We start from the raw sequence: 27157 nt of genomic DNA, 5'->3' as shown, positions 1-27157 counted from the left end.
TAAAAAAAAGTTATCATCCAGGTTGATGAGGTCCTACGGACCAGAGGCTTGATATACTGGGTAATTGTCCTATAAAGTAAGTATAGGTATATGATTTGACTTTAACCATTATGGGCTTTGCTCAGTGGTGATACGGATTGTTACAGAAAGAGCAGTCTCACTAAACACTCTCAACATAAAGAAAATACTTTCTTAAGTCTCTTGCACTAAGTCAGCTTTCTTACATTTTGAAAGTTTCTTATTTAGCCTGAGAGGTTTAGTGTTTAATAATCAATGAATTAAATGTTCCAGAATGCCAAAGAGGCTAAGTTTAATAAAGGGGTTTCTCTGGGCTATGCCACCTGAAAATATGTATAAGATTAGAAATCCCAGAAGTAAATTTATTTGGATCAGCTGTCAGTAAGGTACTCAGGACTACACATGCAGCTTCTGTCATAAAGAAGAAACAGGTTTCTCTGCTCTTGTGCCTAAAACGCACCTTGGCACTTGTCTATGGGTGCAACCTGGCCCTTTGACCTTTGTAATTAAGAGACCAGCCAACTCATTTAATAAAGAACTATATTCCAGGCCAGTTGCTGCAGCTCACACCTGTAATCCCAGCACTTTGGGAGGCCAAGGCGTGCGGATCACGAGGTCAGGAGTTCGAGACCAGCCTGGCCAACATGGTGAAAACCCGTCTGTACTAAAGATACAAAAAATTAGCTGGGCGTGGTGGCGGGCGCCTGTAATCCCAGCTACTCGGGAGGCTGAGGCAGGAGAGTCGCTTGAACCCAGGAGGCAGAGGTTGCAGTGAGCAGAGATTGCACCATTGAGTCATTGCACTCCAGTCTGGGTGACAGGGCGAGACACTGTCTCAAAAAAAAAAAAAAAAAAAAAAAAAGAACTAGCTTCCGGACCTAAATCTACTCAGTTGTTTATTCTACTTAGTTGTTGAAACATAAAATAGATTATATATGTCTTCTTTGTGTTTAAAAACATAAACTTTATGTATACTCTAAAGCCTTTTGTACTTTCATGTATCTGATTTGGTAAGAAAGAGTAAAACTACAGGTTCGGATAGGTCTCCAGAGATTTACACTCTTTCTGGTCTTACTCCTCACTTTCTATTTTCCAGCCCCAAATTGTGAATTTCTGATTTATTTTAGAATGCATTTTACATTCAAAATCCTAAGGCATGCAAGACCATCTTTAATCAATGTAATATGCATTTTGATTTTGTATGTGTTAAAATCAAAACCATTCAAATACCATGAAACGAGGTAACTGGCCTGCAGAATTTGAATGCAAAGATAACAAGTGAGTTTGTGAGATTTCCCAGGGTTTTTAAAGCTTCTGGAAATAAGGAGATAAGGGATTAAAAAATGTTGGTATGCTCTGAGTCACCCTTGGACCTACCTCTATTGCACTAACCACCGCAGTGCAGAACTTGGTAAATGTTCTTGGTAGTTCTGCTTTGGACTACTTCCAGCAACATTATTCCTTGCAGTTCCAGAATGCTTCAATAACAAGTTTGGTTATCTGTAACTCCTGTTATGTCAGTGACTCCAAATATAACATTATAACCAGGTTCTTGTGCAACTCTGAAAATACTGATGACTCCTTACAACCTATTTCTACAACTAAAAATAAAAACCTACCATCAAACCTCCTTACTGAAAGGCTGCAAGTTTTCTCTAGACATTCTGCTAGATAACAGGCTGTCAGTATCCTCCAGGAAGCTTAACCTAAATACTGCTACCTGCCACACAGTACATAATATCAATGTGTGTCTATACAATTAAGCCCACAAGTGCTCTTCCTGGTCCTGAGTGCAATACAGGTGAAAATGCCCAATCTCTAATCTTTATTTGTATTTTTCTAGAAATTATCTTTTTTTAAAAAAACTTGATATATTCATATAAGGTATAAAGATCAAATCAGGGTAATTGGGATATCCATCACCTTAAATATTTACATTTTCTTTTTTCTAGAAATATTTGAAGTATTCTAGCTATTCTGAAATGTACATACATTGTTGTTTATTATAGCAATTCCTCACCTTTAACTCCACTAGGTTTATCATGTTTATTTCTTTTTGTAAACAGGCCAGACGCAAGAGAGAATAAACTATTAGGTAAAAACTATTATTTTTCTAGATTTAAAAAATGTATTAGGCTTTATAGTGGATCCCTGTGAGTTAAGTTCTTTCTGGATTCTGGACCTTTGCAGGTACTGGGTTGTCCTTCTCTTCCCCCGCTTCTCCTCTTTCTGTCTTTTAAACTTCACTTTGACCCGGAAGTCTTCCCTGACCAGCCCAGACTAGCTAATGTGCCTTGGTTTGTTCTCCCCAAACACCTCATAGTTATCTTTACATCGACTTAAAGTTTACTGTGGTTGCTTAGTTCATTAAGTGCTTCTCCATTTGATCTGTAAATCCTCTTAGTGCAGAAGCTGTACCTGCTTCATTCTCCTTTGTCATCCCCAAAACCCAGCTCAGAGCAAATACTAAGATATTTCTTTGAGTAAATGAATGGTGTCATCAAGATATTAAGCATGTTACGTTAACTTGATCTGTGCCAAAAAATGAGTTTTAACTGCCTATCAAGAATGAAACCTCTTTCTTGTGCTCCTAATGATTAGAAATCATCATGAAAAGAAAACGTGACCTCTAAAAGAAATTCTACAAAGCAAAGGCAAGAGCAAGTGGAGAGTACCTCTAAATACAGAACAAAAAATCCTACTATTTGTGAGTTAGAATGGGAAGATTGATCCCCCAACGGAAGACCGGTGTCTCCAATGAATGGGATAATTCCGTCTTTTTGTTGTTGTTTTCTTTTAGCACTGCTGCTCTTAACAGCTGTCAGCGATCAACTTACCTGTGTTCTGGAACTCAAGGGAGAAAAAGAAAACACATTTCCCAAGTTACTCTAGCTTGCAATTCAACGGAGAAGTGCAAGTTACTGCTTGGTTTCATTTTGTTTGGTTTGTTTTGTTTCTAGCTATTTCTGCTCTCCAAACATCCCCAGCTTCCAACTCATACAAAACCCACACGTATAGTTGAAAAACCATTGTAGAATGGCCAAGCAAGTTTCCAACATAAAACTTGGCTGGGAATGCTTGCTGCTGTGTGAGCTACAGAGCATGGGATGGTAAACAGAATGGACACTCAGCCAAGGTATGGCTACCTTCTACTGCTTTTTTTTTTTCCTACAGGATGCTACTATTGCCCCCAAATGTCTTTTTAGGCTTTTTAGGCAGTTAAAAAAAGTCATGCTGAGATTCCGAGGTTTAGAAGGTGGGTGCTTAAGTCAGAATCTTTATTGCGAGTATGGGGCAGATAAAAAGTAGAATGAACTATTAGCTGCCATTGACAGTAAAGATACTATGTTAGTGGTAATGTCTGGGTGCTAATCATACACATGTGTTACAGACATGTGGGAAGCATTTTCTTTTACAATCAGCTCAGTGATAAGCGAAACTGTAGAGTAAACTATGGCAGTGCTTGGCTCCCCAGGGTCCAATTAGGAAGCATGATAAATGACTTGTAAGGTCTCTCCCCCACTGATCTGTGGTGGATATAAGCTGACATTCTCTGTGGAGTCCTAGTGAGTAGTCTGCCTACTCCCACCATACATCTCAGTACGTAGGAAAACCTTAAATTGGAATTCCAAACTCATTATGCCATGCTGTGTTCTTACTTGGCAGGTGTGTTTCTTCACAGCAGTATACAAGGGGAGGTGTAAGGTGGGATGTCTTACACTGATTTTTTTTTCCCCATAAAGGTGCTTGTTTAGTTTAAGAGCTACAAATAACTTGTGATGATGAAAGAATATCATGAGGCTGGAATGACTGTATAAGGGAAATTGTTACTAAGCTTAATTTGTATCTTGCCTCTTCAGAAGTTGATGCTTTCTCCAGATAGATGGGATAATGGCCTAGTGGTGCTTGCATGGCTAGTAATCAGTGTTTAGAAGTGAATGTCAATACTATCAAAACATTTTCTTTGGTTTTGTTTGAAAGACGTCAAAGAGAACATGCATAGGTAATGCCTGGTAAATACGGTGGAAAATGTAGAGAAAGGAGCCAAGGAACAGATTAAAATTAAGGTTATACTTTTTGGGTTATGATAAGACATTTTTCAGGGGCTGGGACTATCTTGATGATTTAATTCTTTTTTTTTTTTTTTTTTTGAGACAGAGTCTCCCTCTGTCGCCCGGGCTGGAGTGCAGTGGCCGGATCTCAGCTCACTGCAAGCTCCGCCTCCCGGGTTTCTGCCATTCTCCTGCCTCAGCCTCCCGAGTAGCTGGGACTACAGGCGCCCGCCACCTCGCCCGGCTAGTTTTTTGTATTTTTTAGTAGAGATGGGGTTTCACCGTGTTTGCCAGGATGGTCTCGATCTCCTGACCTCGTGATCCGCCTGTCTCGGCCTCCCGAAGTGCTGGGATTACAGGCTTGAGCCACCGCGCCCGGCCGATGATTTAATTCTTAGAGGAGTTTTTTTGCTGTTTTTTTTTTTGTTTGTTTCCTCTATGTACTATCACTTTTTAAAAAAGACTCTCGCTCCATAGAGTCTCTGTACCCAGAACTCAGTTCCCAAAGGAAGGACTTCCTTCCTGTCTACACACAGCAATGTTTCTCACAGTTGACTGCTATGCTCATGTTAACTGGCACGTGAGGCAGACTCAAGAGCAAGCAGTGCCGCCATGCACTCTGAAGACCAGAGGAGCCTATGTCAGTTTTCTGTCCATCAAAATCCTGGTCTTCTCACCCTTTGGGGCAGCATGCCAACTTTTTCTGCTGCAAATCTCTTTGAGCTCCTCTTAGGCAGCTTTATTCCTTTTAATTAAAAAGACAAGACTGCCAATTACTTAAACCTAATCCCCAAATGTAACTGTTACTTTGAAATATTTTTTTTCTATAAAGCTCATAGAAGAGCAATATTTCTGTCAAATTAAAATTTAGTGGAAGCTTGGATTTTTTTTTTTTAAATACTCATTTTCAAATCCCTGCTGGCTCTAGACATCTAAATAGCACAGCAAGGCATTAAGGACAGGGAGATCACCAGGAAAGGCTGACTGGTACAGGCAGATCCAGAGTCGAAAAGCAGGAAAAGGTATTAGGAAGGAGTTCTAGGACTAAACATTCTCCTATCTTTAAATTGACTCTGTAGGATTTTTAGTCATTTAGCTTGAAGCTAAATGTAAATTTTGAGAGAAATAACACTTCCAAGCTCTTGTTGAACATTTAAATAATGGTGTGAATAAATTTTGGATTTATTCTTGATAGAAACTTTTAGCAGGGGAGAGAACAACAGTTTAGGAAACAGAGTAGAAGGAAGAGTAAAGAGGTGGGGGAGATAAGACATAGAAATGGGGAGTAAACCTCACCTATTACACGGTGTCAAAATCATTGGATTGATGAGTGAACTATTGATTCCACATGAAATATTGGTACAATTATCCCACTTGAGTCTCTAACCACTAAAGCAAATCAGAAGGAAATCAGACTATTGTTCCCATAAAGGAGCCAGGGAATGAGGTATGAAGGTCAACTCAATAATTTTCATGTGTATTAATCAGAGCCAATCATTTTGTTGTAAATTGGTGCTGACATGGCTGCCTAAATTCTATTTGTAGAAACAAAATCCTTGTTTCTGCCAGCCAGTGGGAAGGAGAGAAGTATCTAAAAAGGGAAATCCTTCCTAGGGCATACTTTATACCCTTGACCAGCAAAAACGGCAGGTCCTTTAGGCTGATGGTTTGGCAGTCATGTGGTAATATGTATAAAGGGCATCCACTGTGCCGGGCGCGGTGGCTCAAGCCTGTAATCCCAGCACTTTGGGAGGCCGAGACAGGCGGATCACGAGGTCAGGAGATCGAGACCATCCTGGCTAACACGGTGAAACCCCGTCTTTACTAAAAAATACAAAAAACTAGCCGGGCGAGGTGGCGGGCGCCTGTAGTCCCAGCTACTCGGGAGGCTGAGGCCGGAGAATGGCGTGAACCCGGGAGGCGGAGCTTGCAGTGAGCTGAGATCCGGCCACTGCACTCCAGCCTGGGCGACAGAGCGAGACTCCGTCTCAAAAAAAAAAAAAAAAAAAAAAAAAAGGCATCCACTGAAAGTGTGTGTCTATGTGTGTGCCACACAACAAGGGACTGTGCAATTTTGCAGCTCTTTTTAAATGTAATATTATGATATTGGTAAGAAAACAGTGAAAAATATTTTTTATTTGGCCTTAGGATGCTTCTACATTAAAACTTTAGCAGTGTGGGGATTTCAGAAATCCTTAGAATCCATAACACATCAAAATATAATAAGAGCACATTGAACTTATATCTAGCTTATGTCCATGCAATATGATATGACTATACCTGCCAATATCAGTGCTTTTAAAAATTATAAGAGACATGTGTATCCGAATATGATTATTTTAAATTCAATATGCCTTCTTTCTAGGAACTTGAAGCTCTCTTTTGTATATTATTTAAAATACCACTTTGAGCTTGTAGGCATGAAAAGTATAATTTCTTTCCCATTTCACAGTTGGAAACACTGAATTACAGGAACAATGCTAGTAATTATCCATGATTAATAGAGGTGTATATGTAAATCAACCTGAATAAGTGTGTGAAATTAGATGTGCCGATGCCAGATAGCTCTGCTCATGTTTTTAAAAGATGAATGCTTTCATATAAATCTGTGTAAGTTGGGCATAAGTGTGTGCTCACTGTGCTAAGCATATTTGAAAATAGATTTTGTAAAACTGTGTAGACAAAGTAACTGAGTGTTATAAGCATTGTAATACATAAAACAAATTACATGAACATTTAAAATTCATTGGAAAGATGCATATCTAATGAACATGAATGTATACATAAGGGTGATTATTAATATACTATAGATTTGTTTATGTGCCTGGGTGCAATAAGGGGTAGGTTGAAATTTAGGTGTCCTTTGATCATTAAAAAGTGTAGGAGAAAGTTGCACGTCTCTTTCTCAGGGTTTTGGGAGTTAATATAGGCAAAAGCCCTTAAAACTCTAATGGTACATTAGAAGGCCATTATGTATGTTAACTATTGTTATTATTATTATTACTACCATTATTAAACAAAGAAAAATACTGTTGTATTAAGGAGCTGAAAAGAAGCTTTTTCTTTTTAATATTAAGGATGGTATTCTACAGAAAATAAATGAAACTGGAAATTATTCAGTGATCTTCACAGCATGGGATATGTTCAAAATTTTTCTCCCATTTTACCTTTCATCATTTTGGAATTTGATTTCAAGAACCTATTACTGGGAATGCCAGGTGAGGGCGGGTGTACCCACTCCTCTGACTGTAGCTAGGATATAGCTGTTCTGATGCCAGGCCTGCCTGTAGGAACATCAGTCTCCCTTAGGGAGAAGACATGCCAGGCCAACTTCAGATTTCTGCAAGCCTCGCTTGTTTGTGATTTGGATTTTAATTTCTTTCGAAACTTTAATTTTTGGAGGGGGGGTTTGTTTTGTTTTCTGAAAAAGCTTTGGACAGCTGTATTAATCATGCAAACCCAGCCATGTGCAATGCATTTTATCAATGGAAAAACAGGGATGGAATGGCAAGCAGCTGTGAACAAACCCGGTGCCATGCCTGAACCTGGAAGATAATCTCAACATTTCCCAAGCCCACTTGCCACACGGGGTTAGTGAATGGAAAGGCTGTTCACTTGGGAGAAATAATCAGATGGGAGGCAAACAAGTGAGACACATTCCAGAATTTGTTTTGTTTTGTTTCAAAGTGGCAGTGATCAGAAAGGGATAGGCTGATTGAGTCCAGAGAGCCCCACGCTCAAGGGAATTTTTCGCTTGAGAGTTCCATAAACAAAAAGGTTGTTTGCCCTTGTCCTTGCCCCTTGTTTCACTTCTTTTTAATTTTCTGAGGCGGTTTCAACACTTCATTCTGAACCTATGGTCCTCAATGTGAGAGTGTCTCTGGGTGCACTTCCATTATGAAGAAGAGCTAGGCACAAGTAAACTGATGGGGAGAAATAATATCATTGCTCAGTACCCAGAAACCTCAGGAAACAATGTCAACCTCACAAAGTGAGAAAAGTTCCCCCAGACATTGAGAGCTGACTCTTTCCTCATTTTGCAGTTCAGTGGATTTTCTGCAGCAATATAGTCGGAGGTATTTATGCAAATTTATGCAATTCAGGACTCATTTCAGAATAAAGCTAAATTAAAATTAATGGAAGAAAACACCTATCAGAAACAGATCAAGGATAAAACACTATTTTATTTACATGTTTTAAACGAAGGAGCAGGGAAGCAACTGGTTTTATATTTTGTTTTGTTTTTGGCAGATGGGGGAAGGACATTCGGAAATTTCTGATTGGCCACAGCCAATGTAAATTACCCGCTGGTGGAATTCCAGTATTATTATTATCACTGCAGAAAATCAAGCAATATGATGAAGGAAACCCAAGGGAAATGCATTTGATTTATTGAGCCTTGTTTTTGTTTAATCACAGCTTGAAGGGGTTTAGGACTGCATTCCTGCTGCGACTCTGCTGTGCATCCCCAGTCAGCTTGATGAGCCATGTAGAGTGGGGATAGGAGGAAAGATCCTCCAATGAGAGATATTAACAATAAAGCAGCTGAAATGAAACATATATCTTTGTGAGGTTGGAAATTAGGAAAGAAAGTTCTCCTTTTTATAATGGGAAGGCAGAAAAAAATCTTTGTAACTTTTGAAACACCCACTTTCAAAACACCTTAAGGAAATTAATTGTCTTAAAAATTTTAGGCTATTTTACATCAACCAATTTCTAAGAGACAATTGATATTTTAGGAATGAAATTTAAGAGTTCACAAAGATGGTGACAATATATGATATTCAATTAAATGAAGATACCTTGCATTATAGCTATGACCACAGTGAGGCATGCTTCTCATAGATATTTGGGTACTTAATTGGCACCATAAAAAGGCTTAAGCATCCTATTGTTAGTATTTCTTTCAATGGGAAGCTGCATTTCACTTGGGTTAACCTCGATTGGAAAGACGAGAAGAACAGTGATTCAATCCCTAGGAAGTTAAAGTCCTTGTAAAGAACAGAAAACTTAAGAGGGGACTATCTTTGTATAGCAAACTCTCACACCAGCCATCCCAAGTCTTAATGAACAGCTTTTCAATTTCCACTAGCAGAGGACCAAAGTATTAGTATAAGATAAACTATATTCTCTAAAACTATTGGATCTAAGAAAGCTAACTACAGTCTACCTACAATGTAAAATCAAACTAGGGTCATTCTCCAATCAACAGTTCAGTTTGTGGGAAACATGAAGTTCAACAAAATCCCTCGTGCTCCATCCCTAGTCCAGACTGTTTTTCAGTATCTGACAGCTGCCCTTTGTGAACGGTGTCTGGCTTCACTTTGTTTAAAGTTACATATATCATAATGCGTGATCAGATAAATATTTGAGTTGGCGGCTGCAGAACTGCTCTCACAAAGGATAACTAGAGTCACAGTGATACTATACAAAGCTCATCTCAGATGGGGCATGACTTCTTTGAAAATGCTATCCAATGGTACAAATGCATATGTGTGTGTTTTTCATATCAGGACATTTGCAAGATGGCAACATGATAAAGTGGTGTCAATCTCTGCAGCAACACTAGAACATAAATGTGTTAAAATAATTGTGGCATGTCAGGAATTCAAAATGGGATATTTTCCATTAACAGTAAGTATCATGTCGAGTCTAAAAAACAGGCACATTTTAACAGTCTTATTTTTAGTGGCTGGGATTAGAAACAGATTTCATTGTTTTAGGGAAGTTTTTTTGTTTTTTTTTTTGTTTTTTTTTAATTCAACAGTTCTAAGCTTTCACACTAAAAATAGTTTGTCCTCTTTTAAAAATTTGATAATAACCCTTATTAAGCTGTCTTGTTGATCCTTGAAACCTTGCAATCCTTAGCTCAAAAGTAATTAAAATACATTTGCATATGTGAATGCATATACATGCAAAACATTGCATTATTGACACTGAATATCTACACACAAGTTTGCAAGAATTTATAGTTTGGACAAATGTTAATGAAACATGATTCATCTTCAAACTTATAAAACAGCAGCCTTCTACCTTTAATTCTGAGCACATTGCCTTTATAGTGTGTATGATAATCTTGCTTAATTGGATTTATTTTTTCCACGCTAGGCCACGCATGGCCTAGTTTCTGTTTTTTCTCAGGTCTTTGAGTGCTATTTGCAAATCACTTTTCTGGAATTTAATTTCAATGGTAGGTTGGTTTCATTTCAGATTTTTTATATTGTTTTAATTTTATTTGCCAATTTCCCTTTAAATAGCCTTAAGCTAGAAAGTTGTGCCTGCACCTTGCATCTAAATATGATGCAGGAGGCAAAATTTAATTTAAGTGCATAGAAAGTTTATGAAAAGGAATTCAGAATGATTATCTTGTTTTTTCATTTGTGTTTTCTAAGACAGGTATATTTAAAAGGACAGGAAAAAACCCATGAATTGGCCATGATTTTAAGAAAAGATAACATCTTTGTTATAATCCGGTTGAGTTGGTTAACCTTTAGCAGCATATACATTAATTTTTATAAGTAATACCAATGACTTCAGATTTGGATTGTATAGACTTTCAACCATGAGGGTGGTTAGTCAGAGAATTGGTATTTTTGTGGCTAGAGAATTTAACTGGCTGTGTCCCAAATAGGTGAGTTCCTGTTTACTTGTAATAAATATTGACTGTAGGAAAAAATTGCTTGCTAAGTTTAGCATTGCCTTCACAGCTACTGACCCGTTTGAAGATGAGTCAGAGTTTGAAGATGAGTCGGGTAATAGTCTTGTTCCATGCCTATTCAACTGGTGTTGGAAGCAACTAATTGGCTTTTCTAAAAAGATTTAAGGGAAAAAAATGATTTACACTGTATGTGAATTTTATGAATGTGTTTTCCCCCCTTTGTGTGTTTTGCATGTTAAAGACGATGGAGAATGACCCAGGAAGAGAGCTACAGTGATAAAAATCATACTGACCTTGAATGGGGTGGGGGATTGTGGGTAAAACACGTTCTAAAGGGGAAAAAATAGTAATCATCATGGAGATTTTAAATATTATATATATATATATTTTCTCATGTTTAGTTATTCAAACAATTATACAACAGACGAATTTCCATGCTTACAGGATCATATCTCTCATAAAACATTTCTCTGTACTTCCTATTAACATTAAACTATCAAAGAAATTTATTAACAAAATTAAAAATGCAGAGCATTTAAAAATTTTAGCTAGTGTAGGAGGACAACATCAGATTGTGGCAACCCTACATACAGAATCCTACTGGAAAAAACCCACCATCAAGATTTTAGATCTTTTAGAGAGTTGAAGTTGAGGGTGGGTTTATAATCGTGATCAAATTCAGGTGATACATCTTGGTCTTGGTTCTCATCTCTTTAGCTCATGACATGAACGTGTGTCAGCTACAGATTTCTTTCCTCTCTCTAAGCCCTATAGTTCACATCAGTTTTAGCCAAGCATTTGAAGAACTTACTGTGGGCAATGTTAGCTCAACATTTCCCTCAGGTTTTTACTTCCACATTACTGATACCAGTATAGGAGTAATGTCAAGGTAATACATTTCTTAGCATGATATAATTTTATTTTTAGTCTATTCCTTAATTCCCCCTCTTTTTATAATACAATCTTACCTGAAATTTGATCAACCAATCAAATTTGCTTGGTGATACATCCTGTTGAGTATAATAAGAAGTACTTTTCTTTTGAACACTGAGGTCTTAGCTTAAAAGTATCTGATAGTCCCATACTTAAGCTACTGACCATAAATAGAATGTACTGACAGAGTTCAGAATTTAGGGTGGCCTTCATTTATCTCATGAAAGACCTAAGCTTAAATCCTTTTCTGAGGCTCTTTCAGAAATATAGAATGGAATATTAGGGATAGGATGTATTGTTTGCTAACTCCAAAATTATGTGATAGTGTAACATAATTATCACACACTTTTCTGTGTTTCTCCTAGCAGCTTGATTAAATAAAGACTAATGGAAAATGAAAATCAACAAAAATCAAAACCACAATGAGAAAAGCATATGTGCATATTCAAATCTGATAGCCTATCATCTTGTGCCATATGCTTAAAAATAGTAGATTTTACCTGGACTTTGGGCATTGGATACATCTGGACACTGAGAAAACTCAGTCTCCTTGCAGAGTCAGCTTTTCTCTAACTTGGCTGAAGTTGTCACTTAAATATGAAAGTTTCCTAAGTCCACTAAGATGAAGCAGGTCAACAGCAACAACTAACAATTGTATGTTAGTTACACAAGTGTCAAGTAGAAAAATGGTTTAAGCCTCCACTGGTTATTTGGTATTAAGTTTCCAGCTTTGCAAATAAATAGCTAAACTGCTTTTAGCATTTATGTAGCAGTTGGAGACCACTGTCCCATATTATACTCTTTCTACTGAATTTTATTTTTATTATTACTATTATTATTAAGACTGTTTAAATGACTCCATTTAATATTTTCTCATCATGCTGTTCACAGCTGGGTAAATGCACTCTGCCCTTATTTCCACATGACCATTTATATTGCTAAACCATCTCACCCACCCTCCTTTCAGTGCCTTTCAACTGCTTCTCAGCTTATTATCACCGTCTTAGCTCCACCTTGTTATCATCGTCTTAGGCTTATCATGCCCCATTAGTTATTCTCATTCTCTTAATTCCATCCTATTCACGTATCTTTCCTTAGATGCTTCTCTTTCCCAATTTTCATTCTTATTCTTTGCGCATTTTTCTGCTGCTGTTTTATACTTCATGCTAGGGTTTGCAGGATCCTGTAAGAGTGTAATGTGAAGTAAATACCACTTTATAAGGAAAAAGAAATTTTCCAACTATTGATTTTCAAAACTAAGGGTGGGCAGAACCCTTGGTGCTATGCACTTCTCCTTTGGCTGCTGCTACTTGAGGAGGATAACATGCTTAGCAGCTGATTGGGAGGTAGTGGGAATAGAACTATAAGGTTGGCCCTAGTACTATATGATATGGCTCTTAGCAAGGTCTCTTAACTCTGAGCTTTGATTTCTTACCTGCTAAGTGGGTGGGCGAGGGGAGGAGAAATGTATCCACAGAGAACTCATTTAAGGAGTTTGCATCTAGTGTTTCAAACTACATGTCGGTAAATAGCAGCTCAAGCTGTTTTATTGTGCGGCATCTTAAAGTAGCTGGTTAAAATGCTTTGCCAAATCTTCACTCTGTTAACCAGGTTAGAGTGCAGTGGCCTGATCTTGGCTCACTGCCTTCTGCCTCCCAGGCTCAAGCAATCCCCCCACTTCAGCCTCCTGAGTAGGTGGGACCACGGGTGCACGCCACCATACCTGGATAATTTTTTGTATTTTTGGTAGAGATGGGGTTTTGCCATGTTGCCCAGGCTGGTCTCGAACTCCTGAACTCAAGAAATCCACCCCCCTCAGCCTCAGCTGGGATTACGGGCTCGAGCCACTGTGCTTGGCCTAGGCTTTGCCAAGTCTTGACTGGTATCATCAAATGCTGTATGTTTAAACAGCAAGTCTTTCCGATAACAAAATACTTTTTAAAGAAAACGGGGAGGCCCTCATTATAAAGACACCCTCTAGGGCTGGATTACTCTGGTAGTACTTGAAATGTAGTCAACTACGGCTTTACAACTTAATGATATTTTAAAGTTTAAAAAGAAAATTAAAAACACCTCCTACACATGGATGCAGCAAAGCCCAGTGTAGATTTTTTTTTTTTTTGTATTTTTATTCTTTTGTACTCAAAAGCCTCAAAAGACCTTTATAATCCATGCATTTCTCTAAGGCACAAGGTAATCAATCAATGGGATTGTTCTTTAATGTGTGGGAAAATTCTCCTCCTTATTCTCCTCCTAGACCAAACGCTGACTACTAGGCTGGAATATTCACTGAGAACGTCAACATGCCAAAGAGAAGCCAATCATCGAACTTACCTGGTGGTAGCAGGCTACTGGGGGTTAATGAAAACGGAAGTGGGAGGCAACACAAGCAGTGCCCTTGGGTGGGAAGGGATGGAGCAGTATAAAGACAGTGGAAAGACCTCGTTGAGTGAAAAAAGGAGAAAAACAAATAGATTCTGCTCACCTCCTAACTTACAAGATATATCTCCTAGTATTTATGCCCACATACACCAATGCAGATAATGTGTTGATTTAGGGCCTGGACTCTCGAAATAGACTACCTGAATTTAAATCTCAAGCTCAGCCTTACTTAGTTGCACTGGTCACTTAACTTTTCTATGTAATGGAGAAACACAAGTACATAGTAGGGTTGTTGTGATGCGTGCCTGTAGTCCTAGCTGCTCAGGAGGCTGAAGTGGGAAGATTGCTTTAGCTCAGGAGTTCTGGGCTGTAGTGTGCTATGCTGATTGGGTGTCTGCACTAAATTTCACAAGGTGGCCTCCCAGAAGTCGGGGACCAACAGGTTGCTTAAGGAGGGTCGAACTGGCCCAAGTCAGAAATGCAGCAGATCAAAACTCCTATGCTCATCAGCAGTGGAATCGTGCCTATGAATAGCCACTGCACTCCAGCCTGGGCAACATAGCAAGACCCGTTTCTGACACAAAAATATAATTTGTAAAAATCAGATCATGCATGTGAAACATTTAGCACAGTGCATACTGCAGAGTACGTTGCACTCACTTAATAAGAAGTGACAACATTTAAATTATCACCCATCACCCTTTCTTCCTTCATGTCGGTTATTTTAATTCTAACTCAACAAGAGCATGAAACAAGATACACCTATCACCTTTGTGGGTGAATTTTAGTTATCAGTGTGGAAACACAGTCTGTTGAGTTACTTATGCAGATGATGGAACTTGTCTTGGCATCACTTGAAGTCCAAGTTTTCATCCATGTCATGCATATCCCCCTGTCTGACAAAGACTAGGGAGCCGAATCCTTGTCCATACATTGTGCCATTGGATTAATGTATTCAAAACGTTCGATAAGGTAATGCTTAGCCCAAGGATGAAGAAAAAGATATACAGGGCATTACTTGGTTATACCGACTGAGGTAGTGTGGATCTTAGACAGACACAGTGCTAGAATGTGTGGAGAACTAGATGAATGAGAAAGGAATGCTTCCACCAGCTTGGGGAAAAATTACTATGAATGCAATGTATTCTTACACTCTCATTCCATGACTTTGACCCCTCTGGAGATCAGTATTTGAATAGAGAGTGGGGAAGTATATGTATGCATGTGACCGCAAGTTGACACTGTGTGAAAAGTCAGCTCATCACTGTTGTGGATACGGCTGAAAATGCGCTGACACACCAATGAAGATGAATAATCGCTAACTCTTCAGGGGCTCTGGCTCTGGGTCTCTACCTGCTGCTGCCGCTGGCTGGCAGAGGCTCACCAGCTGCCTGTTATTCTCTGGACTGGCTTGGTCAGCAGAGCACCCCGCTGCCCACACAGTGCTTCCATCAGGGTTGTGGCCACAAACACCTGCCCCCGAGCGTTTCTCCCCTCCTGACTCTGTTCTGTGGAAAATTACCTCTGCTGACACTCGCACAGTGTCTTCCTTTCCCCATTAATCCCATTTATTTGAACGTAAGTAGCAGACAATTGACCCACACATGTACTCTTATTTTTTTCCCTTCCCTCCGTCCCTCCCTCCCTCCCTCCCTTCCTTCCTTCCATCTTTCCTTTCTTTTTTCTCCCTCCCTCTCTTTTTCTTTCTTTTCTTTTAGAACTCTGTGAAATATAAGGTTCTAACTATGCAGGTTGTAACAATGGACCTCCCAAAACTAACTGGTGGTGGGTGGGTGGAGGGACTGCCAGTCCTGCTACAAAAGAAGGAGAGCTTCTCCCCCAAAATGTTTGTTCTTAGGCCTTGGATCTAAGAAATAGTGCAATAGATTTGACAATATTCTGCAATTCGAATAGTTCCTTTTTACCTCAAAGCCTAATGATCTTTCATATTCTATTTTTTTTTTTTTTTTTTTTTTTTTTGAGACGGAGTCTCGCGCTGTCACCCAGGCTGGAGTGCAGTGGCCGGATCTCAGCTCACTGCAAGCTCCGCCTCCTGGGTTCACGCCATTCTCCTGCCTCCGCCTCCCGAGTAGCTGGGACTACAGGCGTCCGCCACCTCGGCCGGCTAGTTTTTTGTATTTTTTAGTAGAGACGGGGTTTCACCATGTTAACCAGGATGGTCTCGATCTCCTGACCTCGTGATCTGCCCGTCTCGGCCTCCCAAAGTGCTGGGATTACAGGCTTGAGCCACCGCGCCCGGCCCATATTCTATTTTTCAGTAAGGATTATACCTCCTAACTTTCCCGTAAAAGTGGGACATCCATTCTAAACCAAATGCTGATGCATGTGGTGCCTCTGCATGCTGCCAAAGACACAACTATGGTAGTGCCTATGAGGGACCACCAGGAAGTACTACATCATTAATCACTGCACCACAAAATCCTCAAATGTATAATGGAGGGTGACTTCTACTAAATCATAAAGGGCAGTGTGATAGGATACACTTGTCTGATTATTCCCTGATTTTCAGCTTACAAACAGAAACTCTGTAAGATTTTTGACATTTCTCAATTTTACTGGGTTAAGGGCATTGGTATTGTAGGGCTTGATGTTACCTTTCATGAACTCTAGCAGGATCTCATTGCCTTTGACCTAGTCTATGCTCACTTTCCCTCCTCCCTCAAGTATTCCATCCTTCCAGCCTCTTTCCCTTTCCTCTCTCTCAGGCTATAGGCGGTATTTTATTTATGATTTGAAATATATCATTAGCATAGTTCTTAGTCTAGGTTAAATAGAAAGAAAATATACTTTAATGCAAATGTATAATTGCTCGCTTTCTGTAACTCATCCAGTTGTTCTACCTTCTTTTCACTAATCTCTAAACAACCTTCTTTTTAAGTTTTTAAGTGTATGTTGTTCTACCTAGCCAGGTCAACTTAGATTTGGTAAATCTTAAATTCCCAGTTGCGGCTGTTTTCCCCCGGCTACCATTTATGGAATCCTTAATGTTAGGAATGAATCAGGTAACTACAGTTCTTAAGAAGTATATTCTCAAATGTCTTAGGGATATTGATGTCTCTAGTTGCGGCAAAGAATACTGATGTTTGCTCTTTGGAGACAAGTAAACATGTTGTGAATTTTAAACTTCGTGTGGAGGCAGCATTTGTATAACTGTATCTCATCAAACTGTCACAGACTGAAGTCAATGAGGGCTATGAATGAGAAACTAAAGGCCAAAGTTAGAGTCATTTGTGGTTGTTGCTTTTATAAATGGAGTTTAATCTTAAACGGTTTTAAAATGGCTTTAACACTACATTTCAAGAGAACTCTCACTTAAGTTGATTTTTTCCTAAAAATATTTTTTTTTCTCGAAGGCTCATCTAAATGGAATATAGCAAGATAGAAAGATTTCTTCTGGTCATAATATTTCCAGTTTTTCCAATAGAATCTGTGCAGGAAAAAAAAACAACTTAGTGGTTTGTTATTCCAAAATAATAACAGTACTTTTTTTGGACTTTTCCCTTTAGTCCAAATGAACTTTCTGATTCATCATGAGCTAACTTTTTGATTTGTTTTGCTTATTCTGATAAATGTGTCTCTATTCCAAACGTTATCATTTTCTTGAGACTCCATTTAGCCTCCTCCTGTTTCTCAGAGGGTGTCTTCTTCTGTGCTCATAGTCACCTGCCCAGCAAAGCTGGGAGTGGGAGACTTGACTCTAACTTGCTGCTAAAGCGCAGGACTCCAAGGTGGGGTCTCCTATTAACATCAGTGACTTTAGAATGACTGCGCCCTCCTTGGTCTACTTTCAGGATCTTCTCTGGTCTTCAGAAATGTTCCTGTTTCCTACCATTCCATCTCTGTTCCAAAAATATACCAGAAAAGTAATGTCTCTTACTGTCATACAGAAAACTTTCTGCAACCATTTTTCCTCCTTTAGATTTTACGTTTGAATCATTTATTCCACCCTTCCTCTTGTGTTGTTAAAAATGTACTTTCTTTTTCCAGCCTCTCCCTTCTCTCAGCACCTTATCTATTCTCACTGAATATTTCTTCCTCAATCACTCTTATCACTGCCTTCAGAACACACACACACACACACACACACACACACACACACACACACACACACTGTTATCCATTTCCAGGCTTTTACATCACCTCTGCTTCTTAAAGGACCACTGCCAAAGAGACTTGTGTTCTCTGAATATTATTTCAGCTTAACCAGGAAAAAACAAAACAAAACAAAAAAACAAAAACTAAGGAAAACAAACAACAAGGCCGTTATCAGAAGTAAGAAAGACTATAGAGAGAAGTTGCTCCATTTGTAAATCTCTCTTATGCACAGGGACTGAGAACCTTGCATTTTTGTTTCAGTGCATAGATCCTTATTTGTGTTTAAGGGAACCTTTAATAGATAAGGGAATGGTTTTCACGTTTTTCATGTGAAAAGTCAATTTAATTCCACCAAGTTGGGCCCTGCTTTGGCATACTTACTGAAAAGGACTAGGCTGGCATTGGTGACCCCCAGCTTGTTGGCAGCCACGCAGGTGTAGTTGCCATAGTGCTCCTCAGTGACATTGGTCACCGTCAGGGAAGACTGGCCCTCCGTGCTCTTAATCTCAAGACCATTGGCACTATTTATCCTAAGAGTTCAAAAACAGAAGAATAGAAAGGAACACTGGTGAAGGTTTTAGCTTAGGAATTTTTCCCCATCCTGACACTGCAGGAAAAGGAGAGAAAGGAAGTAGCTAGGATTTGTGGTTCCATGCCCAATTCCTATTTTAATTGTGCAATGCCATATTATCAGAATCTATGTCCATCAACAGAGAAAACTAGGGAATGGGTTTGAGTTTCTGTTATAGGCAAGAAAGACATGTAGGTGAAAGCTACCCGTTGAACTGTTTTTATATTTTACCTGACTGCTTTTGGGCTTCAGCTTAAGAGCTACAGGCCCCAAAGAATTTGGTAAGAGATATTAAAAAGGAAGAGTGTGAGAATATAGTTCTACACAATTACAACTGGCTTGGCTTTGGCTTTGTTGTGGGGCTTCCGGTGTCCCCAGGCCCATGCAGTGGAGTCACGGGGGATGGTAGGTTTGGCACATACCTAGTGTCATCCCGGTACCACTCAAAGTCCGGTGCAGGCACTGCCGAGGCCTCACATTTGAGTGAAGCTTGTCGTCCTGTGGTGGCTTCATTGCTCTTGGATTCTGTGATAGTGGGAGGATCTGTAGGAAGGACAGGCACATAAGTTTATATGAGGGTCGGGGTGCTTATAATTTCTATTCAGGAAGGAATGAAGAAGGAAAATCTGATTAGAGAGAGGCAGGAAGGGAGCCATCTTAAAGCTCCATTTGTATGAATTATGTGATCAGCTGAATGGGGTTGATCACCAAAAAACTAAATAAAAATAAGAGATAATTAATGAAAACATAGACTTGGTTTACTTAAATGAGACACTTAGCAGGGTTTTATGGAAATGGAATCTAGAATTTCTTTATCCCTCCTCCAATAGGTCATGGTATACAATTATAGATTATAAATATTTGTATAGCTTCTTTTTATAAATGAAGCAATGATACCAAAGGACTTAGGAATCTCAACATATAGTTTGACCATTTTTTCTTTTTCTTCTTGTCATTATAGTTTAAGATGGCCTTGAGGAGTCTGATGAAAATAATAGCCAGCTAAAGCCTTTCCAAAGCAAGTTTGGTCTGATACTGTTGCAGGATTCACAAACAAACAAACAAACAAAACTAATATTAGGTGATTACCTTCTTTTCTTTAATGTGTTCCCTTATCATCACAACCCAGGTAAATTTAGCTTTTATGTGTGGGGGTATGGTTTAAAGCCTATCCTGGTACATAGAAGACTTACTGCTATATCAGCCTTCTATTCTCTCTGGCAGTTGGGCCCTTGATTTTTATGCCCAGGAATGGGCCTACAAAACTATCACAGGCTTTAAATCAGCTGGGAAACACATTTGACACTCTAATTTTCCATGACTCATTCAAACAGTCCTACATGGATGGAAAGAGTGTTTGCATGTCCACTTGACTGTGTCAGGATTGTAGACTCAGCCTCCTGCACCGGATGATGCTGTGTTTGTGCAGGTTATGGACCTTCAAGGAGAGGCCTTTCCTATCCAAAGGTTGTTTGCTAGAAAATGGCAACTTGGCTATGTACACATGGGGAAAACAGACCCAGACACTCTGTTTAGACTCTGTAGAGGAAAAAGCTCATTTAGGAAAATTAGTAAAGTGAACGTTAGTGGGTAAACTCATTTAAACCCTGCCCTTTGGCACCTGGTCTATCTTCCTTATTTCTGATTTTTTTTAATGCTAAAAAACTATTGCCTAAGTTTTCTACCTATAGAAGACTGTAATTCTCTGAGTTTAAAAGAGTGTACGAGAAAGCATCTGATTTGTCTTCAATTTCCTTCTTGATTTTACTTTTCCATAAGCTTAGACATTTTTAAATCACTGTCAGAGTTAGAGCTCATTTGAATAAACACTTGTATGTAAACAGGCATGCTAAATGGGGTTTTGTTGTTTTACTGCTGCTGGTATTGTTTTGCTTTAGACTTACTGCCTTATTTCCGTATACGCACTAAATGGGAAGATGCTGTCGTAAAACGAAACCTGGATTGGAAACTAGGAGTCCTGGGATTTAGTTTGAGTTTGGCTGTTTGGACTTCCCATCATACATTTTCTTTCTGGGCCTTGGTTTTATTACCTATAAAATGAGGGGATCCTATTTTAATGATTTATAGCATCTTTTCCAACTGTAAACTATCCCAATTCTAGTTAAAACTGCTCATTCTTTACAAATGGGTGGTTGGCATCATTATGATCCAAGAGTATTTTCAAACCCTTAACTAATTTAACTCTTAAATTGCTAACTTTCCCAATTACTCATTTATCTATTCCGTGGTTTAAGAACCAGAATTAGCAGTCGAGAAGAGGAAATCTGAGGTCTGATTTTGACTCTACTCTTAAACAGATCTGTGGTCTGGGAAAACATCTGTACCAGTTTGAGCCTTTTTCTTTTTTATCTTTTTAAAAAAGAAGCTAGCTTCTAAAATTGATTATATAGATCATTAGAGCACATCAGTTCAAAGGATAATGCAATAGTAGTAGTGGTGCTGTGGGGAGATATTAATAAAGGACACAGAATAGAGGTTCTGGGCTTGGATTTAAAGTCTGGTAGACATGAGCTCAAATCCAGGCTCTGTTCCTCCTTGTCCTTCCTCATTTGAGAGTTTAATACTTTGCCCATAGTCATATTGCTTCCGTTTCCTCACTTATAAAATGTTAGGGCTGGGCATGATGGCTTATGCCTATAATCCTAGCACTCTGGGAGTCCCAACCAGGTGGATCACTTGAGGTCAGGAGTTTGAGACCAGCCTGGCCAACATAGCAAAACCCCATCTCTACCAAAATACAAACAACTAGCTGGGTATGGTGGTGTGTACCTGTAGTCCTAGCTACTCGGGAACCTACAGCACAAGAATTGCCTGAGCCCGGGAGATGGAGGTTGCAGTGAGCAGAGATTGAGCCACTGCATTCCAGCCTGGGCAACACAGCAAGACTCTGTCTCAAAAACTAAAAAAAATGTGGAACCCAAGGCAGGGAAGTACATTTGAAGGCTGAGAGATAGTAGGCCTCAGAACTGATGAGACTAGAAATGGATTTCATAAGGGTGAGGAAAAGAAGCAGTGTTGAAAAGGCAACACTGTGATTTCTGGCTTGGGCATCTGGGTAACGCCATCCACTGAGATAAGATTCATAAGTAAAGAAATAGACGACCAGCAGTAGAATACTCAATATACATTACTTTCCAGTCCTCATTTCTTTTCACTGTATTGTGTCCTTAAGCTGCCAATGACTCCATCATCTGTAGCACAGTGGCCCATTGACATTGACTGAAGATAATTTTGCTTATGAATTTTGTTTGTTCAATTTCCCAATTTGTAAGATAAAATTTAACCACTGTTTGTGAGTTTCTGGAGCCACATGGTTATAACTGCAAACTGGTGACTATTTACCCTTCATCCCCTACCACTTCAGGACCCAGGGGAAATAAATGATTTTTCTGATTGAAAAATTTAGGAAGAAGAAACTGGGCCTGTTTGACTCATCTATTTCCTTTCTTCCTTTTGGGACCAAGCTTCTGGCTGGTAGCAGAGGTTCTCCTCTGTTTCTCTATGACAGAAGTCTTACTTGGGCTCTCTCCTTTCTGCTTTCATGTGGGCAGGCCCATCCCATCCCAGGGCTGCCATGATTAGGGAGGTGAGTCGACCACACTAACCTATCATCTCTAGCCACCTTGATCTCTAAAAATGGGAACATTTAGGTCTCCTGACCACTCTTTTCCTTACTTGTCAATTTGTTTGGAATCTGAATTACTAAGCAGTAAGCTATTTATTAGCCCTTCAGAGACCCCAGCATGGGGAAGCTGGCAGTCAACTAGGATTGAGCACTTACAAGTGCATTAATCTAGTCAGTTACAAAGGCCAGCTACTTGCTTCTCTCTTTGAAAACTTGGGAATTTTCTTGTATCAGGGTAAATATATGAATACTGATAAATATACAAAGAGCTCATTGTTTCTAATATTTTTCAAATGACACCATGGTGCAAGTTTATTTTTTCATGGCTTATTGAAATGAACATTTCAAAATTCATTTGTAATGAATTCTGAATAGGTGAGGCTAAGAAAGACTATTACAAATCATACTGCAGCATGCCTTGTGTAGTTAAAATAATAGATGTCCTTATTCAAAATATGGTTATAATAAAAATGTGGCTTCATAAAAATGCTGCACAGAGAGGTCCATTGTTATTCTTTATATGACTTTGGAATAGCTTACAATTGTCAAAGGACTCTTCCAGTTTACATTAATTCAAAATTCCATGTTCTGAAAATATTAATAGGGCCTTTCTTCTTCTGACATCACCAATAACAAGACTCTTTCAATCAGAATGAATAGGGAAACAAAACAGAGGACTAGGAAATAAAATATCATTCATTTAATCTTACTAATATTGGGAATATTCATATAAAAGAATATTCTGAATAGAAAATTTAATGTATAGTCATTTACTGCATGTCAGCACTCTACTAGGTTTTAGATATCCTCTTTATCCAAACAATTAGCCCTAGGAGGTAAATATGATTAACCCCATTTTATGAAAGAGAAGACAAGCTTACAGAGGGTTATTAAGTTGTCCAAATTCACATGGTCAGTATTTGATGGACCATGGATTTAACCCCAGGTCTGTCATGCTCTGAAACTCATGTTCTGAACCTCTCTGCTCTGGTACATCTATTTGAATGAATTCTTTTGAAGAACAATGAATTTCTAACAGGAAAAAAATACCATCTGGGGAGGGAGCAGGCCGGTAGATGGAAAGATAAATGCTGCATATTTCTATTATTTATAGGGTACCAACAATGGCACAACATGCGGTGACACAGTGGATATAAACCTGTATTAGGAGTCAGGAAATGCAGATGCAATCTCTGCTAGTGCCACTTAGGTTGTTACCATGGGACACAATGCTCCCTTGCAGCCCCTCACCTAGGAATACAGACAATGATGCCTGTCTGTCTATCTCAAGGGTTTGATGTAAATATCAGATGAAGTCATTAATATGAGAGCACTTTAAACACCTAGTGATTACATGTATTATTTTATAGTATTATTCACTTGGTATCATGGATAAAGAAAGAACTTTGGAGTTAGACCTGGGTTTGAGTTCCAAGTCCACCACTCACAAAAGCTGTTTGATTTTGTGTCAGAGCATGCTTACGCTCACTGAGCTTTGTTTTCGTCCTCTCTACATGGGGATGATATAGATCATCTCCCATGGGTAGTGTGCAGCGGTGTAAAAAGCAACAGAGGCAGAGGGTGTAGGCAATAAAAAACACATTATCTGAGAGAATTTAGAAATGATAATAAGACTGATTTAGAGTTGCTTTTTTTTTTTTAAAGTCACCATGTGCCAGTAATATTAAACAATGACAGTGATAAAGTAAATACTTCTCACTGGGGCAGACCAGGCCCAATACACCCTCCCATTTGGTTGGTGATATGGTTTGGCTGTGTTCCTATCCAAAATCTCATCTCAAATTGTAATTCCCCATAATCCCCATGTGTCAAGGAAAAGACCAGGTGGAGGTAATTGAATCGAGAGGGCAGTTCCCCCATGCTGTTCTCATGATAGTGAATGAGTTCTCATGAGATCTGATGGTTTTATAAAGGTTTGGTGGTTTCTCCTGCACTCATTCCCTTTCCTGCCGCCTTGTGAAGAATGTGCCTTGTTTCCCCTTTGTTTTCTACCATGATTGTAAGTTTCCTGAGGCTTCCTCAGCCATGTGGAACTGTGAGTCAATTAAACCTCTTTCCTTTCTAAATTACCCAGTCTCGGGCAGTTCTTTATAGCAGTGTGAGAATGGATTAATATAGTTGGCCACTGTTGGTGTGATGATTACAGTGAATTGATATGAAATCTCTAGGAGAGTCTGGGTACTCTGAAGGTACTTAGAATATTATGGTTCCTGTCCATATTGCAAAATTATAATGAAACATTGTAGTACTCTGGGTTGTCACTGAATATTTCCTCTGAAGACCTCATAATCGATTCATAAGTATTAGGATATGTCTTTACCATTACCTACCCAAAGGCAAGAATAAACTAAAGATGAGCATGGAGACTGAATAGGTGTAACTATGAAAAGCTAGAAAAGCTGGCCAGTCTGGTTCCATGTTAAACAGTTATTTTTCTGGCCAAGGCAGGCAGATCTCTTAAAATCAAGAGTTTGAGATCAGCCTGGTCAACACGGTGAATCCCCATCTCTACTAAAAATACAAAAATTAGTCAGGTGTGGTGGCACGTGCCTGTAATCCCAGCTACTTGGGAGGCTGAGGCACAATAATTGCTTGAACCCGGGAGGCAGAGGTTGCACTTAGCTGAGATTGGGCCACTGCACTCCAGCCTGGGCAACAGGGTGAGACCTTGCCTCAAAAACAAACAAACAAACAATAAGTTATTTTCCTAATGTTTTCTCATTAGGTGATTTTTGAATCAAATCACTGAAGATACCAGTTAAAATATATATACATTATCTGGAGGTCTCTCCAGCCCAATTGTGTATTTTGTGACAACCTTTGCTTCCACTAAATAAATGGCTCTCCAATGTAAGGCAAGCCCACATTAAGAAATGTCAGCTCCCCAAGTGCCCCAGCATGGGTGTTGATTGGGTTGATTAGCTCTGGACACCAGGGTGGAGGCAGAAACGAATTCAGAGAGAGAGAGACAAATAAAGGGAAAAGGAGTTGTGAGGATGACAATGTGAACCTATTTGGAGAGAGACCTGTGGGAAAGTGGAAGGTGGGAACATCAGCTGGTCAATGGGGCGGAGACAGGCTTGAGAGCTGGGAGCAACTTTTGAGAAAAAATTCTCCAGGAATAGGAAAGGAGTCCAGTATTGCAAGAGTCTAGATAAAATTAACAGTTTGTATTTGTTAAACATTTACTAGGTGCTAGATACTATTCTAGGTGTACTGGGCACTAGGATGAGACAAACTCAAAAATAGTTACATTTAATGCACTGTGAGAACTGAAATTGAGGAACTGCACCTAGAACCTGCAATGAAAGAACAGACTGTCCCTAGGACTGGTATCTGAAAGAAATTAACAGTTACTTTGTTGGGTGAGATACAGAAACCCGGAAGTCCTGTCTGTTGTCTAATTTATACTAAGCCTATTCAGTTGAAGAGATTTTGAGCCAACATTTTAGCTTTCTGTAAATTCCAGGACCTCCTACCACTTAGAAAATAGATTTTGCATATAAAAGTGGCTATGTGTAATGCTGTCTGCCTACTGCAGAGAAGTGCCATCCAAAAGAAGTAAAAAGGAGAGACCATAGAATCCGGCTTGTGAGCTCAACAGGAGAGACTGTTAGTCTCTCTTCTTTACTGCTCTAGTCTCTCAGTGCCCTGCAACAAACATCTGTTAACAACTGAGTAAATGAGTCAATGAAGTGCTGGTGGGAGAAAGTTAACAGCCCTGAGATTTTTTCTTTCTTGTAGTGGTAGTACTCAGGGTCTGTTCACTACAATAATCTATTTGGCCAGTAGTTATCTTAACCATCCTGATCCCCTGACCTAATTCCAAAGCCTGTGTTTTGAAAAGGAAACAGAATCAGTTTAAATAATAAATTTCATGGCCAGCAGGATTAGATGAAGTGATAGAGGTGATCCTGGGCATTTCTCTGTATGCAAGAGTGTTGCTAGGCAGACTTGGTTCCAGAATTCAATCTGAGAGACTTCATCTACTTAACACAACTATATTTAAGTTGGATGAATTGTTTGAACAGGACAAGTGCTGTGATGACTAGTTTTGATATAATAAAAACACAGCTCATGAGGTTTTGGTAAAAGGTGATTCCAAAGGAAATTGATAAAATATTTTTCCAGATTTGTGACCATATTATTTGCAAAATTCGGAGAAATGTTAAGAGGGCAGAGTTTATCTGTGAGTTTTTCACCTACTTATTCAATACACATTTACTGAGCAATTTTGATAAAGTCAGGCACATGTTAGGTCCTGCTTGTTAGGACATACTGGATGTGTGAGTAAACTCATTATAGTTTTCCATATAATTTGTTATGAGGTATCTTTTTAGAATCTCAGGGTTCTGTCCATATTCTGTGGTTCACTCATCATTAGCAAAAGCTCACATTTTCATAAAAGTCTTTTCTTGAAAATTGTAAGTATTTTCTTCTGCTTTAAATTACACTTTGGGGACAGTCAAGAAGAAGCAATGTCAGACTAATTGCACCAATAATAATAGGACGCAGGCGGCTAGCTTTGATCTTGGGAACCATCTGCAATCCAGACCACTTTGATGTTTCACACAATGGAAGCATAAATATTTTCTATGTACACTATGATTGGACTTTCACAAATCTAATTAAGTTGAAGGTCAATTAAGAGAAAATGAAATCTTAACTCCAAAAGTCAGGGAAGAGATGGAAGATGATGGCATGGTTGTGTGTACATAAAAGAAGCTAACCTAATTATAAACTTATACAAACAGCCAGAG

General features: G+C 39.0%; 1 protein-coding gene and 1 long non-coding RNA gene across 2 annotated transcripts in view; one reads left to right on the top strand and one right to left on the bottom strand.

The window, feature by feature from the left end:
- Positions 1–3200, top strand: part of LOC144339408 (uncharacterized) — a 28365-nt gene extending 25165 nt beyond the window's left edge. The window contains exon 3 of the long non-coding RNA XR_013414396.1: positions 2979–3200. This is a non-coding gene — a long non-coding RNA (uncharacterized LOC144339408). The remainder of the gene's footprint in view (positions 1–2978) is intronic.
- LSAMP (limbic system associated membrane protein) overlaps positions 1–27157 on the bottom strand; it is a 649962-nt gene that overhangs the window by 18033 nt on the left and 604772 nt on the right. The window contains exons 5-6 of the mRNA XM_015129946.3: positions 19153–19273; positions 18541–18689 (exon numbers count right to left, since the gene is read on the bottom strand). Of these exons, the coding sequence (XP_014985432.1) occupies positions 18541–18689; positions 19153–19273 (270 nt within the window). The remainder of the gene's footprint in view (positions 1–18540; positions 18690–19152; positions 19274–27157) is intronic.

Source organism: Macaca mulatta, chromosome 2 (assembly GCF_049350105.2).
Source record: "Macaca mulatta isolate MMU2019108-1 chromosome 2, T2T-MMU8v2.0, whole genome shotgun sequence".
Taxonomy (NCBI): Eukaryota; Metazoa; Chordata; class Mammalia; order Primates; family Cercopithecidae; genus Macaca; species Macaca mulatta.
Note: the sequence above shows the minus strand (reverse complement) of the source record. Positions and strands in the feature narration are given on the sequence as shown.